The following is a 20,245-nucleotide window of genomic DNA, read 5'->3' as shown; positions in this document are numbered from 1 at the left end:
GTGATTAGCACTTCACGTCTCGACATACCGGAAGGTTATTTTTTGACCTTTTAAGAAGGCGTAATTTCGTCAACAAAAACGCCAGTTATAAAGAAAAATACGTCTAACACGGATAAAAAAAATCACAAACGAAAAAAATGGTACAAGAAAGCAAGAAATGTGTCTTCTGTGCGCAGTATAATAGTCGATGAGTAATCGATGGGTCATCGATGAGTTATCAATAACATCAATAGGTAATCAATCACATCAATGAGTCATCGATGAGTAATCGATAGGCCACAAAATGGTTGGGCTTCGATTAGTCATCGATTACTCATTGATCATCGCCAATAATCAATGACTAATCAACTGATTACCCATCGATAACTCATTGATTACCAATTGATATCATTGATCATCGATTAGTTATGCCTGGTACAAGAAAACAGAGTCGTGGTGTCATTGTTGTCTGGTCGAAAAAACGACATGTTGGATGCTGTCATAACGGACCCCCCAGAGGCATTTATACCAAAGGTGATTGATCTATGGCGGTACTGGCAGTCCTTTTTGTCGTTGCTGTAGTTCTGCTTCTTTTGCTCCGAAGGCGAGGTTTACTTAATCGCAAAGTCAAAGTGTCTCAAGAGAGAGCAAGCAAAAGCCAGTTGGAGATCTCACAGAAGGTGATAAGGTAATTATATATGTTACCGGTCTCCAATTAAAGCCGCCGTGATTAAAGACAAAGGTAGAGGGGAACTAGGTTCCAGGTGCTACATAGACTACATCATTCTCGTCCCCATAGCCCTTTCGTTTCTCTTTGCCGGCTGAGCCTTGGCAAGGGCTATGGGGACGAGAATGAGACTACATAAGGAATAAGACTGTGTATGTTAAGTATCATGGCAAAATTGCTCACGCATCACTCAATCCTTTAAAATATGTCGTACTACGATTATTTCCAAACGTATCTAGGGTTCAAATGTCATAGAGCAAGCATTGTAAATAGCGGTTGAACATTTTGTCTGGAAATAATTATGTTATTGATTAAGGTCATTTAGCTGCTGAAAATTATTCACCTGATAAACCCTAAGAGAGGCCAGAAATAGGACAAAAGTCCAATAATGTTTGCTTATATTCTGGTGGCTCTCCTCAATTCCACGCTTCACGCTAATAAAATGAAAAAAAAAATAGAAAAAGTCAATTGCAAAAAATAAATTAATAAAATCATTAATAAAAATAAAATAAGCTGCGGCAAGCGTCTAGACAGGAATGTATTATTTTAATATGTTTCACGTCACGGACATTTCCTAGACTTCATACATTCTCGTCCCCATAGCCCTTTCGTTTCTCTTAGCCGGCTGGGCCTTGACACGAGGAAACAAAGGGCTCTGGGGACACAGAATTTCCAGTCCTAGATTCTAGGACTTCCGGTCTTCATATATGCAGTCATGACGTTTCAAAAGAATGTATGAGAGAGTCGTTACGTTTTCGACTTCCGTTTAGGAATTCTTTGTTCCAAACAGCCAATCAAAAAAATTCGAATTAATTCAAAAATCATATGTCCCCAGAGCCCTCCGTTTTCTCGTGCCAAGCCGGCTAAGAGAAACGAAAGGGCTATGGGGACGAGAATGGACTTCATACTGTGCATATATGTACCTTGGACATGCAGGGCTCCTTCCAAGGAAGAAGTCATGATCAGATGATAAACTTCGTAGTATCGGACCCAAATAATAATTACAGCTAAAACTAAAACAAGAAAAATCGAAAAAAATGTTCATTTAAACGGTGTTAAACAGTATAAAAATTGTGTTGTTTTAGTACAATTTTTAATTGTACAATTTGTACTATCTCCGTCTTTGTTTTCGAATATCTTAGTGATTGCAATCGTAAATCGAATTTAGCTTTTAACTTATACATCCAAAATAGCCTTCCAGAACTTTACCGCCCCAAAAAGTTCTAGGTAACATTTTGACTCCATCAGACGACAAAAAGAAAGCAAAGTGAAACATCCCTTCCGTCACTTTAAATCCGATTACCCCCCGTGGAGCTCTAAAAGACGATTTCATTATTTGGGTCGTCACGCAACACACCCAAATAACTTCTACGAACGTCGAATGAGTCCCAGGAACTATATACAGGTCATAAAACATCTTCTATACACGCAGAGCATCACCAGTCTTGGAAAGGCATAGTACTAACTGGAGAGACTGAAATAATAATTTAGTAAGTAAAAAATTTTCCCGATATTTTAAATCGAGATGTTGCGTTACACTTCTGGTTGTGACGAGTGCTTCCCACGTGCTTGTCACGCTGTGACATGCTCAGTAGACAATAGCAAGCGATGGTGTGATGGTTTTACATACAAACGGGTGGATTTTAGCAATTTGTCTGTGTGAGCTGGTTTAGGGAAGTGAAAGGAGCCATTCCGGCGCGGTTCAGTACAAAATAATTAACGAGGTGATCAGTTAACAGACTTTAATTCATCAGGGACCGATTGAATACTTGCAAGTGTGGTTTGGACGCTAAACGGTTCGTGTTTACAACTACAATCCAGTGACAAATTGTGCATGTGTTGCTTTCAACTCAAAACGTTTTCCTTTGCTCTCTTCCATAGCGCAACAATGTCAATCTCTGATAATGATTCAGATGTTAGCGAGGACGGGATTTTGTTGAAAATTGATTCCAAAGGCTCCAAAGACTTCAATGTAAGTAAAGAATATGCAAGCTTATTTTAGCTGGACTTTATATTAGCTAGCGCGCGCTTGCATAAGTTAACCTTAACAATGATGTTCTCGAACAAGGAATTAAAACCGCTTACTTGTTCTTTTCATGATGAAAGTTATTTTCTTCGTCGCTTTCATTTGAGGAAGTTACACAAGAGTTTGTAAAGCTTGCCTGAAACATGAATTTAGCTTTATATTTTGCAATCACAGTTGGAAATAAACCGGTCACCTTTCACCTTTGGAGCTCAATCGTTCGCGAATGGACAACTTAGAGAGTTGTCGTATTCATTTTTCTAATTTTTCTAACGTTTAACACAAAGATTAGGTAAGGTCATTTATCGGCTTGCATTCTTGAAATAATATCCAGCGATGGGGCAATAATCTTTGTTTGTTGGTTTGTCTAGACGGTGCTTGGGGGTGTGTTGGGGGAGTGCTACTGATATTGTGCAATACTGTACAGTACCAAACTTTGATGTATTTGTAAATAATTTTGTTCAATGTATTTATTTAGTGGTTATTTTTTCCGTTGTATGCGTGCGTTTTTTACATTTTCTTTCATGGAAATTATTATTCAAGTCTATTAATATTTGTGGAATTTTATTACGAAATGTTATTGATTGCAAAATAAATATTTATTCCTTGTTACCTCAAAACAAAGGTTACAATTTTTTTTACAGAATTGGGTTTCAAGTTTTCAGAATTTTCTTCTCTCGATGACACTTCCATCAGTCTCACCTTTACACTGTAATATCAGTGCACCCATGCATAATAATATTTGTTTGATGTTGAAAGGAACAATATGATTATCCTGAACACATCATTTGATGTGGAATGGGTAATGTGCAAAGCTAACAAACAGCTGGCATAATAAAATTTTTCTTCATATTCAAAACATCAAGACAACACTGATAAAATTTATTTAAAGCAAAAGACTGTTAGGCAATTATGATGTCCAACCCTGATGCTATAATTTTATAAAACAAATATATTTTTTTCATTTTCTCGAACCTAAAATACTGTTGAGTTGTTAATACATGTTCATGTACATTCCAGTTACCATATTTCCTTAAATAATAGCTGCCCTTTGATTTATCACCCCATCAAGTAATTGTCTGTCCCCCTTTGGTGAAAATATTTGAAATACAGTAATCACCTCCCTCAGATAATAATTATCCCATCCCTAATACCTCGTTGTAACAATCAACCTCCTGTTTCTCTCTACCTCCTCTTTCTTTCAAGATAAAATTTATAACTTGGTAGAAATGACTCATGCTCTGATGCTGAATTGGTACTGACAACTAATAGTCAAAGAAATCAAATTTAAAACACTTCAAAATCCTGTTTTCAGCATACTTGATGTGATTATTTTAGGATCAAATAGGATAACAAAATAAAATATATATAGCATATATATTTTATATAATTTATATACATATATAGGTATATGTAGCGTACATGAGTAAAGTACAATCTTGATTACAGTGAGCACTGTACATGTGCTTGACAGTATAACAATGAAGACTCCGTCATTTATCTCCGCAGATTGCCACACCAGCTGAATTTGTTAAAAGATTTGGTGGCTCACGTGTTATAGAGAAAGTCTTGATAGCAAATAATGGTATTGCTGCTGTGAAATGCATGAGATCTGTTAGACGTTGGGCATATGAATTGTTTGGCAATGAGAAAGCTATCCGGTTTGTTGCAATGGTTACACCAGAGGACCTTCGGGTGAGTGAATGTTAAATTAGTTATTTTTATTTAGTTCTCCACGATCTTATAGTCATAACAACAGATGCACATGCCCCCTCCCCCCCCCCCCTAATAGGACTATTGTTGCTAATCATGGTAGGTCAATGTGATGACAGAACCTAAAACACTATAATTTAACATAGAAAAGTGATGCGCTAACTCAGATATTAAGTGTAATAAGTGTATTGCTATTATTCAAATTGATACTGGTTATAGACCTCTTTATATTAGCTATGTTTGTAAATTGAAAGGTTTCCAACAAAAACGTCCCCTGGACTTTCTTGCTAAATCAAACGTTATCAAAACAACTCCAAATTGCGCATGCAGGTTTGTTTACGTGTGCTAAACACTGTCCTGTGTTGCATTCGGCTGGCCTTTTCTTCGTTTTTCAGAAATTATGTATGCAAAAAAAAGGCATTTTGCAAGCTTACGTGCTCCCAGTCAGCTAGCAGTCTGAGTTTTCCAACGCATCGCGTGTACATCTTTCCCTGTAGGGTTTTCTAAGCATCTACGGAAGACGAGAAACCATTTAACAAGCATTTCTTCGACTCGCTGCGCATGTTTTTTGTTGATTTGAGTAGAGTAGGACTGGATACTGCATTGTGACGTAAGGTCACATGTTAGAGGCGGAAGAGTTTGAATTAATAAGCGAAATGGCGCCTGTGAAAGTAAAACGGAAAAGTTTATAGATTTAGCTCGAGTGCGGCTGCCAGGTGGTTGAAGGACATCATTAAGTCTGAATACCCGTAAGTTTACAGCATCGCTCGAAGAACTGAGTGATGTTTCTGCCTTTGTTTTGTACAACAGCGCTGTTTAGCGCTTCGGAAAAAACGTTGCAAACAAGGTAGTTTGAGCCTGGCCGCATAGAAAGCCTAAAACAAGACGTTTCTTGCCGGGAACTTCGTCAACGCGAGTTTTACAGGGTCCGCTTGGGTTCTGCCGCGACAAAGTTGCCGAGAAGTGACCTGGTTTTAGACTTTAAAAAATTCTTTATAGGTTTGGGGGGGGGGACCTCCCCTTGCAAAATTATTTTCTGTGCCTCATTAAATATTCATCAATCACTAAATCAATCAATTGATTCGTGCCTTTTGTCTTAGTTTATCTTGTTTTCGCGGGATTTTGTAGATGTGTGATGATGTAAGGAGTGGAGATAGAAGTGAGAGCAAGCCGGCGACACTTAACTGAAAGCAAAACTAGTATAATGTGACAACACAAGCAAACGTATTCAATCAACAATCAGTCTTAATTTCACTTCAACCTCAAAATTACAGCTAACGGTAACAGATTACTGACAATAGTCTTGCCCGAAACAACAAAAAGCAGCTAACCGCACTGAAGCAGACTGCAGTGAAAGCTAGCCGCTTGAAACGCTAACGTTAACCCTAACCCTTAAACTTGGGTTTAGCTTTTTAACCCTAAATTTGAAATGAAACCCTAGCGTCAGACCCTAACCCTAACCCTTGGGCTTAAGGGTTAAGCTTTTTTCGCTAGGGTTAAGCTAAGGGGTTAGGGCTAGGCCTGTAATCCCAAAACTTTAGCTGACTTCATCGTTTTGAGAAACAAAAGGTTTCCTTTGTTTATCGTTTGTAAAAGAAAAGACAAAAGAAGCCGCGCGAGCAAAAACCTTGTCTTTTTGCATGTGTAATTGTTCAAAAACGAAACAAAGACCAGTGAAATGAAAGACAGGACAGTGTTAAGCACACGTAAACAAACCTGCATGCGCAATTTGGAGTTGTTTTGATAACGTTCGATTAAGCAAGAAAGTCCAGGGGACGTTTTTGTTGGGAACCTTTCAATTGCCCATTTTAGATCTTGTGATATTCTCCAGAGAATTGCTCCTTTGTCTATCAGGAAATTATTCATTCATTTTTACATGAATTCATTTGAATTTGAAAGAGATAATTCTCAAGGGTAACATCACTTGGTCTGAAATGGGTCAACAAACAAAAGAAGCTATTAAAGAGCTAGCTATTGTTTTCAGAATTATTATATTTGCAAAAAAGGTATGACTATTTTGAAGTTAGAACTGCAAGTATAACAAGAAAATAAGCTGAACAATTGGCTAGTGTTTTTATTTTGCTATAAACTTATTAATAATTAAATCTGGTGTAGTTTTTTGAACAATTCATTTACTTTATTGTTACTTATTTTCGCGGGAACTTAATTTCGCGAAAATGGAACGGGCATATTTCGCGGCACTCAATTTTCGCGATTTCGCCAAAAATACCTAATTAGCATAAAAAATACAATAGAAAACGTTTGAAATTAATTTTTGCAGATCTTTAATTTCGCGATTTTTTGAAAATTGCGAAAATCGCGAAAATTAAGTCCCGCGAAAATAAGTAACAATAAGGTATATATAATTATATAAAAAAAAAATTTGATTCCCAGGCCAATGCAGAGTATATTAAGATGGCAGATCAGTATGTACCAGTGCCTGGTGGAACAAACAATCATAATTATGCCAATGTTGAACTCATCCTGGATATTGCAAAAAGAATTCCTGTACAGGTTTGTTCTCTCTCTTTCAATCCTAAAACATTAACATCATTTCTAAAAATAAGTAAAAAAGGTTGATTTACAGTATGGAGTGAATGGGAACTACTGCCAGACAACATATTTTGTACATTGCAAGTTTTCTTAAGGTTTGATTTTATATTTAAGTTGTTAAGTCCAAAAAAAATATTATTTTTGTCTTAGATTGGGAAAAGATTAATTTTGAAGCAGATTGTAATAGTCACATTTACTAGAATTTAGGGGAGAGAAAGACAATAGTTATTTAATAAAAATAATGTTACACATGTTACATGAATATGCACTGTTGTTTAAAATGTTTATCTTTAGTTTAAAATTTTTGAATCCAGTTTGATTTTTATTTCCTTTTATTTCAGATATGAAAAATAAAAATCAAACTGGTTTAAAAAAATTTAAATCAAAACAAATTTAAATCACAACATATTCAACTTTATTATGACACTGTATGCAGTATTATTTTCCAATTATTATAATAATTAATATTTTCTGGCTATACCAAAGAATTCTATGGACTGAGACATTAGATGAAATATGATGTTACAATTGTAATGTGTGTAGTAAATATTCTATCACTGATTTGTTATTATTTTCCAAGGCTGTTTGGGCTGGATGGGGTCATGCCTCAGAGAATCCAAAACTTCCTGACCTACTTTCAAAGCATGGCATCACTTTTATTGGTAAGAGTTTGTTGAAAAGATATCAGAAGGAGTTACAATGATAGTTGTATAAAACTTCATTTGTGTAATATCAGACATAAGATTAGAAGGGGGGAATTGTTTTTAATACCTAGGTCTCATGGATGTTAGTGAAAGCACATTATTAATCACCATGATTACATATAATTGTAAAGATGGTAAATCAGATAAGGAGAATTTTTACATGCAAGTTGACATCAAGGTATTTCAATTTTTGATGCTGCAGTACTACATGTAGTAGCTGGTGCTTATTTGCACTATAATATTATATTTAATAATAATAATAATAATAATAATAATAATAATAATAATAATAATAATAATAATAATAATAATAATAATAATAATAATAATAATAATAATAATAATGGCACATCGGGCAGTCTATCCACAGAGTGGCTCTTCGCCTGCCTGATCCTAACTAAATTTACAGATTTCTCAGGAAAAGAGTTCTTTTATTAGTAAAATTAATGACACACTTTAATTTCTTACTGTGTATCTTCAGGTCCCCCTGCATCAGCCATGTGGGCTTTGGGTGACAAAATTGCATCAACTATTGTTGCTCAGACTGTTGGTGTACCCACCCTCCCCTGGAGTGGAACAGGTGAGCTGTCTTTAAAGGCTACTGTAGGGTGGGATAAATTGTTACTGTTACTGTAAATGCTGTCCTCAACTGTGTATTAATTGTTTGGTTTTCATGTTGGGTTTCAGGTCTTACTCTTGATAAGTCATCTAATGACTTTGTTGATGGGAAAGTTGTAGGAGTTTCACATGATCTGTACATGAAAGGGTGTGTGCAGGATGTTAGTGAAGGAATCAAGGTGAGATATTTGACAGGCAAAATATTCAACCTTAAATTCACAATTAATGTGACATGCATGATCTAAACTATAAATATCAGTGTATGGTGTATATACAGTGTAGGGGACGTGGGCTGGCAAAAAACGTGGGTTGGAGTCGTGGCCTTGTGTTAAGGCTTTGTTCTCTCAGATTGCCACTCTCCACCCAGGTGAATATGAATCATTTCAGACAGATCTGATGTAAGTGCTGCATCTCTGTAGTGGACTACTTCTAGAGCATTGTATTCCAGGGCAAGGGGAGGAGAGGGTGAAGAAATGATCCTTTCAAGCTGAGAAAGCCAGAGATGAGCACTGGTTTAATGGACCACTAGCCTTGAGTGAAGATTTTACCTTGACCTTTACCAAGCATAAAGACCTGTCAAGAATGAGAAGTTTATTTATCACCCCGGGGATATAATAATGTCTTGAAACATGTCTCTCCCTTCAGGTTGCCAGAGATATTGGCTACCCTGTGATGATCAAAGCTTCTGAAGGTGGTGGTGGTAAAGGAATCCGTAAAGCGTCAAGTGATGATGAGTTTACAAACTTCTTTAGACAGGTACATGTGTGCCTTTGTCATTTTAAAGACTGAACCAAATAGTGATACACATCATTCTGCCATTTTTTTTAGATTTACCCATGGTGCTGATATTCTATCTTCATAAAACTAACTATAAATAACAAAAAAAGTGCTTACATGTCTACAATATACAGGTCTGCACTTATAGACATTAAAAGGAAATATTTATTGTGTTGTTCCAAAAAATATCCATACCCCTCCCATGGAAGGTTTTTTGGTTTGAATCCCCCCACCCCCTCTGGAAATTTAGTTAAGCCCCACACTTTCCTTTAAAAATTATGGCTTTTGAGACCCACCGCCCCCTCAGAATTTCAAATGACCTTCCTTGGGATTTTCCCCTACTTATGGGTATGAATATTTTCTGCAACTGCAAATTTTAATATAAATTTAATGAAAAGTTAATACTTAAATAAATGCACTCACAATTGAATATGGGTAACTCAACTTTTGGGTCATCATGCAGGATATTCAACTATAATATATTTTTCTCCTGCAGGTCCAAATTGAAGTTCCTGGTTCTCCTGTGTTTGTAATGAAACTTGCAAAAAAGTATGCCCTTTGTTACTTTCAGTCAGATATATTGATCTCTATCAAGAACTGTTGAGTTTTTCACAGCCAAACGGCTAGTAGAAATGCTAAAACCTGGTAGCCAAAACCAAAATTTAAGTTGTCTTTGGCTAATCGGCTACCATTAGTCTCGAGCCCTGATTGTTGTTATTTTTATATAATTTTAATATTGCATTAATAATATTTAATAATGTTATTTTTTTTTTTTTTTATACCATTGTGCTCATGCATGTTTTGTTACTTTATTGTATTTTGTTTTTTAAATTGCCCAGTTTTCTTACACTCATCTGTTGGTACTTAAATTCTTTTTCTAGTGCAAGGCATTTAGAAGTGCAGCTCTTAGCTGATGAACATGGCAATGCAATGTCCATTTTTGGAAGAGATTGTTCAGTGCAGCGTAGACATCAGAAGATTATAGAGGAAGCTCCAGCTGCCATAGCTAAACCTGATGTTTTTAGAAAGATGGAAGAGGTACAGTTTGTCAATATGGATTAATGATCAAGTTGAAAAGCACACGGCCTGATTGCGTTTGACACAGATTATGCATAGTAATCTTGTCCTTCATCTGAAATCAGTCCTGCCAGTATTGCCGATGCTGTCCCAATTTAGCTATTGGGTGTCATCATGGACTGGCTTGCTGGCTGACTGACACATGGCCTCGATTTCATGCAAAACAAGATCATGGTGTCGGATCTTTTGATCACAGTAATGACCTTCTCAGTTACGTTTAGTGCTCAAAGAATTAGCTGAAACATGTGTCTGAAGCTTAAATGATGCCAAAAATGTCATGGAAAATATTTCAGGGGGTATCATTAAATTTATCCGTTCAAATTCACTCAATTATATCATGACAATTTGTTTGGCTCATCATGCAATCTTTCTTTTGGCCTCTTCCTGGCTTTCTTTTTTGAATTCCCCAAGGTATCTATCGTGGGTCAAACACACTCCCCTGATCTCTTCTAGTTATAAAAAGAATTTCAGGTCAACATGATTTCAGACAAGTTTGATTTGTAGCTTCCTTTCTCTGGGATTTATTTCCATAATCCTCAAACTAGAACTTTGTCTTTGTTTTGTTCAGGATGCAGTGAAGCTTGGTCGTCTTGTAGGATACGTCAGTGCAGGAACTGTGGAATATCTTTATCATGCTGAGGATCACACTTTTCACTTTCTTGAACTTAATCCAAGGCTACAGGTATACAAGGCTTTGTCTAGATATTTTTAATACTTAAGTCACTTCTCAAGACCCTAAATACAGTGTAAAAACCTGCGTATAAGAACCTAGGTTTTTTCAAGTTGAAACAGGTTCTTAACTTTTGTTCAAGAAATAGAGTAGAATTTTTAAATGATCTCCAGATCAGTTAAAGACCGGTCTTTAACGTCCAATAAAATAGTGTTCTTGGAGGCTTCGGTAAGTAAAATATATACTATACTATTTAATCTGATTCTGTTAAAATCAAATCTATACTGTAATCTTCACTATAATTCCCAATAAATCTTGTATACAAAACAACATAACATGATAAAATGTCAAAGTTCCTCTTTAAAAATGTCCACTGGCAGAGGATTGGAATTTGTATTTATCTCATACAATGTCTGGCATTTGTCTAGCAATAATTAAGCCCATAGCATTTAAAAAGCCTAAATAAGGTAAGGCTCTAGCCCTTGGGGTCGGATTTTGTCATCATCTGAACCATCATGATCAGCTGTTATCAAACAGCCAGTTTTTTGGAACAATTTTGTGAACAAATCCATGTCACTTGACAGCTCCTTCCAGTACTAATGGAGTATGGAACTCAGTGTTATACTACTGTACAGTACTGGATAGTACCCATGCCAATCTGGAAGTTGCTTTTGTTCTACATGGATGCAGATTTATTTTTGAACTCATGTACTGTGATTTCATAAGGTTCATCTGTTCATCTCAGTTAAAATTATATTCAAGGAGGCAAGTTTGAGTTAGGACAATGTGCGAGCCAGCGAGCCATGCGAGCCATGCGAGCCAGAAATCCCAAATCCCAATAAAAGGCTAACCGCAAGCTACCTAAACTAACTGTAGACTAACCAGAGTACTATTTAGGCTATCCGAAGTGCTATTTAGGCTAATCAATGTGCTATTTAGGCTAACCTGAATGGCTCACATGACTTGCGAGGCATGCGAGCCATGCGAGGCATGCGAGCCATGCGAGCCAGAAATCCCTAATCCCAATAAAAGGCTAGCTAACTGCAAGCTACCTAAGCTAGCTGTAGGCTAACCAGAGTGCTATTTAGGCTAACCGAAGTGCTATTTAGGCTAACCAACCCCCCATAATACCCACAAGTTTTATGTAACAGTATGCTGTAACTATAATGTGTACAGACTGTGTTAAATAAATATATTTTTGAGAAGATTTTTTAATTCTATATTTTTGAGAAGATTATTTTTTTCTTTTTTGAAAATAAGAACCTGTTTTAGAATTTTAGCCTAAAATGGTTCTTATGTGAAGGGTGCTTAACAATGAAATTTTATGTTAGGTTCTTATATGCGGGTTTTTACTGTATTGGTTATTCTTTTGTCATTTTATAAGTTAGTGTATGCCAGTAAACAGAGTCCAACATGTATATTCCAGTTCTGAATCAGTGTTGATGTACAAAATCAGGCTTACAACTCTGAAACAAAAATGAAATAAAATAATAAAAAATTAAACAAATAGTAATTTTCAATGTGTCCCCCATAATTATGCATCTTCTCCCTTCCCATGGATCCATTTCTGTTTAAATTGTTATTTCTAGATATGATGCATATTTCTGTCAATTAGTAGTACATGTACATGACATAACTTTCTCAAATGATATTACTTTCATATACTAAAGGAACTTATGTTTGTTTCCACAAACTATGTACACAATGTTCATAATGTCCTCATTGGCAGCACACTGTATATTTACAATGTATGTTTCAGTAAGTTGGTATGTCAATGTACATCAATGTACATGTATGTACATTTATTTAATTGTACATGTTCTGTGGAGTGCTGCTAACAATGTCCTCTTCATTCCAGGTTGAACATCCTTGTACTGAGATGGTCTCTGACATAAACCTTCCTGCAGCTCAACTCCAGGTACAATGTGCATGATCTCCTTACACTTCTAATGTCAACTGAAGGCTATCAAATTGATTCTTAAGAGGGGAAGTAGCAATAGTGGTTAGTTCTTCATGCTCAGCTGTGGAAACCCGATTAATCTCTGACAATGTAGGCCAGTTTTGCCTGAGTGCAATAAGCTTACCATTAATATTTGATTGTGACTAGCTATAATGTGTGAAATAATTATGCCACATTTGTAAAGTTTCCTTACTGTTACAATCCCCATGTCTAAGATCTGCAGTCAATGCAGTCCTTGATGTGTTTTTTGTTTGACTGTCCTTCTCATGGTCTTTGAAAATTCAGTTGACTGCACTGTACATACGGTTTACAAGTAATTACAATTAATTTGCTTGTGTGTCTAATTTTTTTCAGATTGCTATGGGAATTCCTTTGTACAACATAAAGGATATCAGAACAATGTATGGACTTGACCCATTTGGAAAGGATCCTATAGATTTTGACAAGTGAGTCAAATGAAGATTGAAAAAAAAAATCTTTAAAGTGATGTTCTCAGTAGGGATGTTGCTTACTGTCTGGGAGGGCCAAACAGTTGTTTAACTGTTCAGTTGTTTGCATTGAGTTCATGTATGGTGTGGATGCATATAGCATGTCAACATACATCTAGCTGAATCCTGGTTTGGGAAGGAAAATGCTTTCCCATGTACTGTGCACAGTAACTTTCTGTGCTTTTTGTTCAATGTTGATAAAATTTATTTTAAGGTTACACAATACCTTTGCGGGTGCCCTTCGGAAAAAAAAATAATTCGTACGCGCGTTGTTTTTAAGTAACCTACCACAATCTATATATCAATAGAAAGGTAAAGAGCTGTAGAATTCGAAAAAAAATATCCGATGTTTGGCAGCGCCATTTTTGAGAAGTAATAAGCCGGTAAAGTGAAAAACACCGAGTGTCATTCCGCCGAATTAATTGGGTATCAAACACAATTACTACTGCAAAGAACTGCACAGTGTTAATCAGAAGCGTCAATCTCTCAAAGTGTGTCAGGCTTTTTCTTAATTCTTATTGGTTATCTTTTTATAGACCTGTAAAGTTTAAGTCGTAATTTGCCGACCCTGTTGCGTCCGCGGCCGTCAAAGAGAAATAACCAAAATAAAGGAAATCCCCGACAGCTTCTCGGCTTTGCGATGTTCTAGCATTCGTTGTCCGCCAACTCTACATACCCTATTAATTCATTCAAAAGACGGTATTCGCGAAAACTATTGCGGTTTTCGCCATTTGAAGATTTGTAAAATGTTAGGCTCTTATGTCAACAGGATATGCCCCCACCAATGAAACGTCGGCACCCCTACCGCTCACAACGAGCAAAACGATCTTCGCGGGAATTCAAAGGCAATAATAGTGTGACAGTCACGTTTATTCTCCTTGTTGAACTTCAGCGTGCGAGAGAAATGGAAAAACAAGAAAACATATGCGGGGGAAGAGTACAGAAGAAGAAGTAGCAACGGGTAGTTCGATTTGTTCGAAGGATCTCCTGCAGACACATCGACCAACATTCCGCTTTTAGGTTTCGGCTTCCATATTTTCGCTATCCAAGGAGTTACCTCAATTAAGTCAATAACGAAAACGAAGATTGATGAACCGAATAGCTATATCTAGAATGTGAGAGAAGGAAAATAGCATATAAACAAAAATGCTAGTGAGGTTCTCGTAATAAGAGCTCCGGGATGAGGCTCTTTCGCGCAAAAACATCACCGGGATGTCAACGCTCTGAGGATTATGACACCTAACTTTGTTATTAACTTTTATTTTTAAAACCTTTTTTTCGAAATAACTCGCGTGCGTTTAAAGATTTTACTTTCATTTTTTGGGAAATGCTAGATTTATAGTAAATCTTGAGTTAAGTCCAAAAAAATTTTTTTCGACAAAAGTAGCCCTCTGAAGGTATTGTGTAACCTTAACCAAGTTAATATTAAATAAATATTAGTATGTTCTTTACACAAACTGTACAGTTGTATTGATCAAATGTTGTTTATTTCCTCTGTAGCCCTGTAAACCTTCCCAAGCCAAAGGGCCATGTTATTGCAACTCGTATTACTTCAGAGAATCCAGATGAGGTAAGATAGTGCTATTAATAATGATTTTTGACTACAGGCATATGATCGACCCCAGGTAGTCCTCATTCAACTTTCTCAACTTGATGTGAACACAGTGTTAAGTCTAGAGCATACTTAGCATTGCAATTATAAGATTTTTTGATACATTTACACAGGGCCCCCGTTGATACCAGTCCTGCGACTGAAGGGGTCACCCTGTTAAAATATCGATTATTGTTATTATTATTATTATTATTATTATTTTCCTTTTCTTGTTATTAGGGCTTCAAACCTAGCAGTGGTACAGTGAAAGAGTTAACATTCCGCAGCATGAAAAATGTCTGGGGTTACTTCAGTGTAGGAGCTGAAGGTGGCCTGCATGAATTTGCTGACTCTCAGTTTGGCCACTGCTTTGCCTGGGGAGAGGACAGGGAAGCAGCGAGAAGGTGACATAATTGACTGACAAAGACACTGATGTTTATATTACATATTTTCACTTCATACTGCATGTAAGATGATGAGCAAAATGCATTGGCAAGAGATACTCCATGACAACAGATGGTGTGGCTGCCGCAGTGATCATTTATTTTATTAGAATTAAAATATATGCTGATGGTCAGAATGTTAATGTTAACCATCCCGTCCTATTTCATTTAATATGTTTCTTTTTCCTTCAATCATGTACAACCTAGTCATAGCAATTTAATTTTTGTAACTACTCACTCAGCCTTTTTAGTTACTTCTATTCGGAGTAGTTTTTGTTGCCTACCAGTATTTTAGTTAATTTATTTTATGCTGTAATTATTTTTATTTATCTCTGGCAGAATAAAAATGGTTGTCAGGGCTCAAAATAATTTTTGAATACTGACCGGTCATGTTGACCGGCCAAATCAATTTTCGGTCATGTCTCGTTTTTGAGCGGTCAAAATATTGAGTATTATTATTTTCTCATGATCGTGCTGGTGAAAACACGCTACGAACTCGTACTTTCTAAAGGTGCATAAATCCACTAACGAGTGCTATTTTTCTTGGCCCGCCTGACAGTTGAAACTGTAATTGCGTACGCGTGTTAAATTAATAGCAGACGTTGATTGATGCCATGTTCATTGTTGTCTGTTTAGCGTATTTACAGACGTGGATGTTTCCTGTATTTAAGCAAACCGCTAACAAATCCGCGTGACCGTCTCATCTGTATTCTACAAATTTGTGACTGCAAGAGCTTGCTGCTATGATATTTTATGATTTTACTGTAAAATGTAAAGAAATACAGTGAATAAATTTTTTTGAGAGTGTTATTTATTTGAAAGCCGTGTACGTGACCGGTCAAAATGACCGCCGAACCAAAATTTTGTCCGGACAAATCGTCATTTTGGCCGGACAGTGTCCTTTGACCGGCCGTTATTTTGAGCCCTGGGTTGTTGTTGTTATGAACTTAATGATGATGTAAATTGAATCATTTAAAACCAACTTAAAAGTAGCCATGATTACTAATTATTAATTAATATTATTAATTTTATATTCATATTATGCCAAGTGATAAATTTAATGTCATACACATTCATTTTTGTACATAGATCCTCATTGCTAACAACAGTTTTATGTTTTCTACAATCTTAACTCAGGCACATGGTCTTGGCCTTGAAGGAAATCTCTATTCGTGGTGATTTCCGCACCACTGTGGAATATCTGATCCAGTTGTTGGAACATGAATTCTTTTCAACGAACATCATTGACACTGGCTGGTTGGATTTCCTTATTTCTAAGCAGGTCCAGGTAAGTAATGTCTGAGTTTCTTGTTGATCAAGTCTTTTATGAAAATACTTATGAATTCTCATGACAAGCTGAAATGACAGATTTTGGTGAAAACCTTGTAGTTATAAGGCCATGTTCACACATGAGAATAACCAGTTTGTACAATATAGCTGATGGGTCAATAGTCCACATTTCCTTTATTTTTTTTTTTATAGTTAAGATTAAATAATCAGTGTCTTTTCTTGAAGCCAAAGTGTATGATTGTCTCCAAATTGATGTTTGTTATACATAGTAACACAAATACTGTTTAACTGTTATTATTCTACAGACTGAACGTCCTGATGCAATCCTTGGTGTCATTTGTGGAGCTGTCCATGTGGCAGAAGCAGGAATCAGCAAGAGATATGTCAACTTCAAGTCTGCTCTGGAGAGGTATGCACCTTAACAGTATTTTTTAATTCTTCCATGGAACTTCAATTTCAGTTGGTGGTCAGACTTCAGGCTTGCTGAAACCATACCAAAAAAATTGACAGTTAATCATTCCCAAGCATGTTCTGATGCCATTATTTTGAAGCATAATGTATTCCCAACTCCTTCCTAAACACATGCATTGTTGAAAGATTTACTGTAAAAGCTTTGACTAATAAGTCCTCTCTTTAAAGACCCCCTCTGGAAGTTCAAACTTTTTTTTATAAGACCTCAGTGTCTATAAAGCCCTGTTCTCTAGGTGCTAGTTTATAATAATTAACGGGCAAGAAAACAGGGATTCGTTATTTTCTAAAAATTGTTCATCTATAACATCATTTCTTGGATATGTACCCTTTATGGTTTGAAATGTGCCCCACCCCTGCCTAAAATGCCCGCCTCTCTGTTCACCCCCTTCAAGAAGTCTTGGAAAGAAATGCATCTCTTGGGAGTTTAATATAGCTTATACAGTACGTACATCTGTAGTTGTGTAAGGTTTGTTCAATTTTTGTTTCTTGACTTTTAGGGGTCAGATCCTTACAACAGATTGTTTAGCAAACACTGAAGATGTTGAACTGATTAATGAAGGTTTCAAGTATTGCTTAAGGGTGAGTGTCAGTTAAGGCCTAGTTCAGTGAATGTTTGGAGGTGCATGTTGCTTTTGCCGGAATAAATAGTGTTCACCAAAGTTTATTATGTGTCTGCATACATTTCATTCCATCTGGTTAAATTTGACAATCATTAGCAGGGTTTTCATTAAGAATTGTAATAGCAGGAAAATAGTGTAAAGTAACCGGAGAATGATTTTTAAAGGTTCCACATTCTCCTTCTACGTAGTAGAAGGAGAATTCTCCGATCTCCGATGCCTAATGAACACCCTGATTTGTAAGCAAACATTAAATAACAAACCCAACTTGGCTGTCAGTTTAAAAGTAGTCCATATTCTTGTACAACTTTTTGGTAACTTTGCAATAATTACAGCACACAAAGAGCTGACGTTGCATATAATTATGTGTCAGAACGTTTTATCTACATGTACATTAAGTCACTGTTTCCATGACAACATACGTCATGGTACAACACCTACACCACTAATACATATATTTTACATTCCCTCATAATGGTAAAGGTGTGGAAGTCAGGGCCGAACACATTTTTCCTTAGTATGAACGATTCCTGGACAGAAGTGGAAGCTCACAGGTATTTTAGTAATGGTGTTAAAGAGGATGTGACAACTTCATAAGATCTGCATTTTGTTTCATCTTATTTTCTATCTGAGACATATCATTTCTGTGATCTGGTCTTTGTTTGAACAACCACTTTTTGTGATGTGTCATTGACCAAGAACGTACGGAAAAAATACCACAACAAATGGCCTCCCTATGAGGGAATACCAGAGTCAGCATTTATTACCATTCTCCTGGTGGAGAATAGGCTAGTTTCCAATTACGAGATCTGCTGATCCTAAACAAAGGAGTGAAGTCGAGGTTGAGAGGAATACAACAAAGGAAAATTCAAATCATTCCCTTGAACCTCGACTTAATTCCTTTCTTTGTGATCATTGGAGTGTAATTTGAAACTAGCCTATGGGGCTGTAGGCTCTCTGCCTCCAGGCTGTTCTGTCCTCCACAGCCTATGCTGCTGCTTGCCATGTTCTTAAACTGTTCTCTTTCAGCTCTCTTTCAATGGTCCTCTTCCAAGTCTCGTGTGGTTGACCCTGTTTGGTTAACCGGTGTAGAGACTGCTTGTTGACTAATTTCATTAGAGGAGATTCATGACCATTTGTTGAACAATGTTTTGTTTCACTTCACAGGATGAGTGATGGTGGACTACTTTTGTCATGGAATGACAGCAGTCACACCACTTACATGAAGGAGGAAGTAGACAGGTTGGTTGCTGGAAGAAAAAATGTCGAGATGAACTAAAGATTAAGTGAAGTGCAAGTTATGAAGTATCCTTGGCTGACCATTACCTTCCTTTATATTTTTTAACAGCTATAGACTGACAATCAGTGGAAAGACTTGCATCTTTCAGAAGGAAAATGATCCTACAGTTCTGAGGTAAAGTCATCTTCCAATAATTTAATAATATGTTCATTTCATTGCAAAGTTTGTAGCAATAGTGTATACTCGACCGCGGTCAAACAATAGAAATATGTAAAAAAACAAGAAAAGTACTTCAAAGATCATGATGAGGTTCTAATTTTCACTGCTCAAAGATCGATACTTTACTGGTGTTCTGATGGTTTACTAAATATTTTGGAGCTTTACTTAAAACATTCTACGTGTTTGAAAACAGGTAAATACGGACTTGTCAACGCCATTTGTCAAAGCATTATATATATATTATCACAAAAATTAAGACGGGGTACTTTTATCTATGTTATCCATGTTATTTACCGCTGATGAAGCACTAAGCCCAAAACGTAAAACTTGGTTTCATCTTCAACAGTTTATTTTTGGCGCTTATTATTTCTTTTACTTTTCACTTAATATTTGATTCACATAGTGCCTCAATGCAGTTTTCTGAAAATTTGCTCTTGTGATCGATTTATTCAGTCCGCGTAAATTACGTCATAATTACTGTCTCTGTATATATCTTTATTCATTGTAGTGAGTGACACTTTTATAGGCATTGTTCTAACATATTACCTGTCTTACCATCAGGTCACCTTCTGCTGGCAAGCTCATTCAATTTGTTGTTGAAGATGGAGGACATGTCTTTCAGGGAGAGGCTTATGCTGAGATTGAAGTAAGTATTTACACATCGTGTGTAAATTACTATCTTTCGCGAATAACGTTTATTTAGGGTGGATTTATTTGCAATAAAAAAGGTGTTGCTTGCCTGTTGGAATGTTTTATTGTCTTTTTTTAGCTTGAAAACAATAAAAAATTTCAATGGGCAAAATTAATGTGCTGGCTATTCGCATATGTTGCAAGTAAATATGCCCAAAGTTAACGTAAACTAGCAGTGGTTACTTATACCATGGACTACAGACTACTTGACTAAGTGTCTTTATTTTTATACACTTTTAGGTTATGAAGATGGTTATGCCTTTGACAGTCAATGAGAGTGGCTGGTAAGCAAAATGCTTCATTTCGTTTTAGCTCCAAATTTCCCTAAAAGTCATTGGTAATAATCCTGCACCACATCAATGAAGAATATTACTTTGAAATTCATAGAACCATTA

At 36.3% G+C, this 20,245-nt stretch overlaps 1 protein-coding gene across 2 annotated transcripts in view; it reads left to right on the top strand.

Annotated features, from left to right (window-relative positions):
- The first annotated feature begins 2,336 nt into the window (after positions 1 to 2,336).
- LOC144644000 (acetyl-CoA carboxylase-like) overlaps positions 2,337 to 20,245 on the top strand; it is a 45,131-nt gene continuing 27,222 nt past the window's right edge. The window contains exons 1-23 of one of the 2 annotated variants that reach the window (XM_078503399.1): positions 2,337 to 2,430; positions 2,588 to 2,678; positions 4,239 to 4,424; positions 6,837 to 6,956; positions 7,576 to 7,657; positions 8,181 to 8,279; positions 8,387 to 8,496; positions 8,963 to 9,073; positions 9,591 to 9,643; positions 9,976 to 10,132; positions 10,740 to 10,853; positions 12,700 to 12,759; positions 13,156 to 13,247; positions 14,790 to 14,859; positions 15,121 to 15,284; positions 16,461 to 16,611; positions 16,919 to 17,022; positions 17,582 to 17,663; positions 18,185 to 18,255; positions 18,869 to 18,943; positions 19,050 to 19,115; positions 19,722 to 19,806; positions 20,091 to 20,134. In XM_078503399.1, the coding sequence (XP_078359525.1) occupies positions 2,595 to 2,678; positions 4,239 to 4,424; positions 6,837 to 6,956; positions 7,576 to 7,657; positions 8,181 to 8,279; positions 8,387 to 8,496; positions 8,963 to 9,073; positions 9,591 to 9,643; positions 9,976 to 10,132; positions 10,740 to 10,853; positions 12,700 to 12,759; positions 13,156 to 13,247; positions 14,790 to 14,859; positions 15,121 to 15,284; positions 16,461 to 16,611; positions 16,919 to 17,022; positions 17,582 to 17,663; positions 18,185 to 18,255; positions 18,869 to 18,943; positions 19,050 to 19,115; positions 19,722 to 19,806; positions 20,091 to 20,134 (2,180 nt within the window). In that variant the 5' untranslated portion in view covers positions 2,337 to 2,430; positions 2,588 to 2,594. Of the gene's footprint in view, positions 2,503 to 2,587; positions 2,679 to 4,238; positions 4,425 to 6,836; positions 6,957 to 7,575; positions 7,658 to 8,180; positions 8,280 to 8,386; positions 8,497 to 8,962; positions 9,074 to 9,590; positions 9,644 to 9,975; positions 10,133 to 10,739; positions 10,854 to 12,699; positions 12,760 to 13,155; positions 13,248 to 14,789; positions 14,860 to 15,120; positions 15,285 to 16,460; positions 16,612 to 16,918; positions 17,023 to 17,581; positions 17,664 to 18,184; positions 18,256 to 18,868; positions 18,944 to 19,049; positions 19,116 to 19,721; positions 19,807 to 20,090; positions 20,135 to 20,245 lie in introns of both variants that reach the window. The other variant, XM_078503398.1, reaches the window with a different exon arrangement.

This window comes from Oculina patagonica, chromosome 2 (assembly GCF_052425735.1).
Source record: "Oculina patagonica isolate OP01 chromosome 2, crgOcupat, whole genome shotgun sequence".
NCBI classification, from domain to species: domain Eukaryota; kingdom Metazoa; phylum Cnidaria; class Anthozoa; order Scleractinia; family Oculinidae; genus Oculina; species Oculina patagonica.
This window is presented reverse-complemented; position numbering and strand designations above follow the sequence as displayed.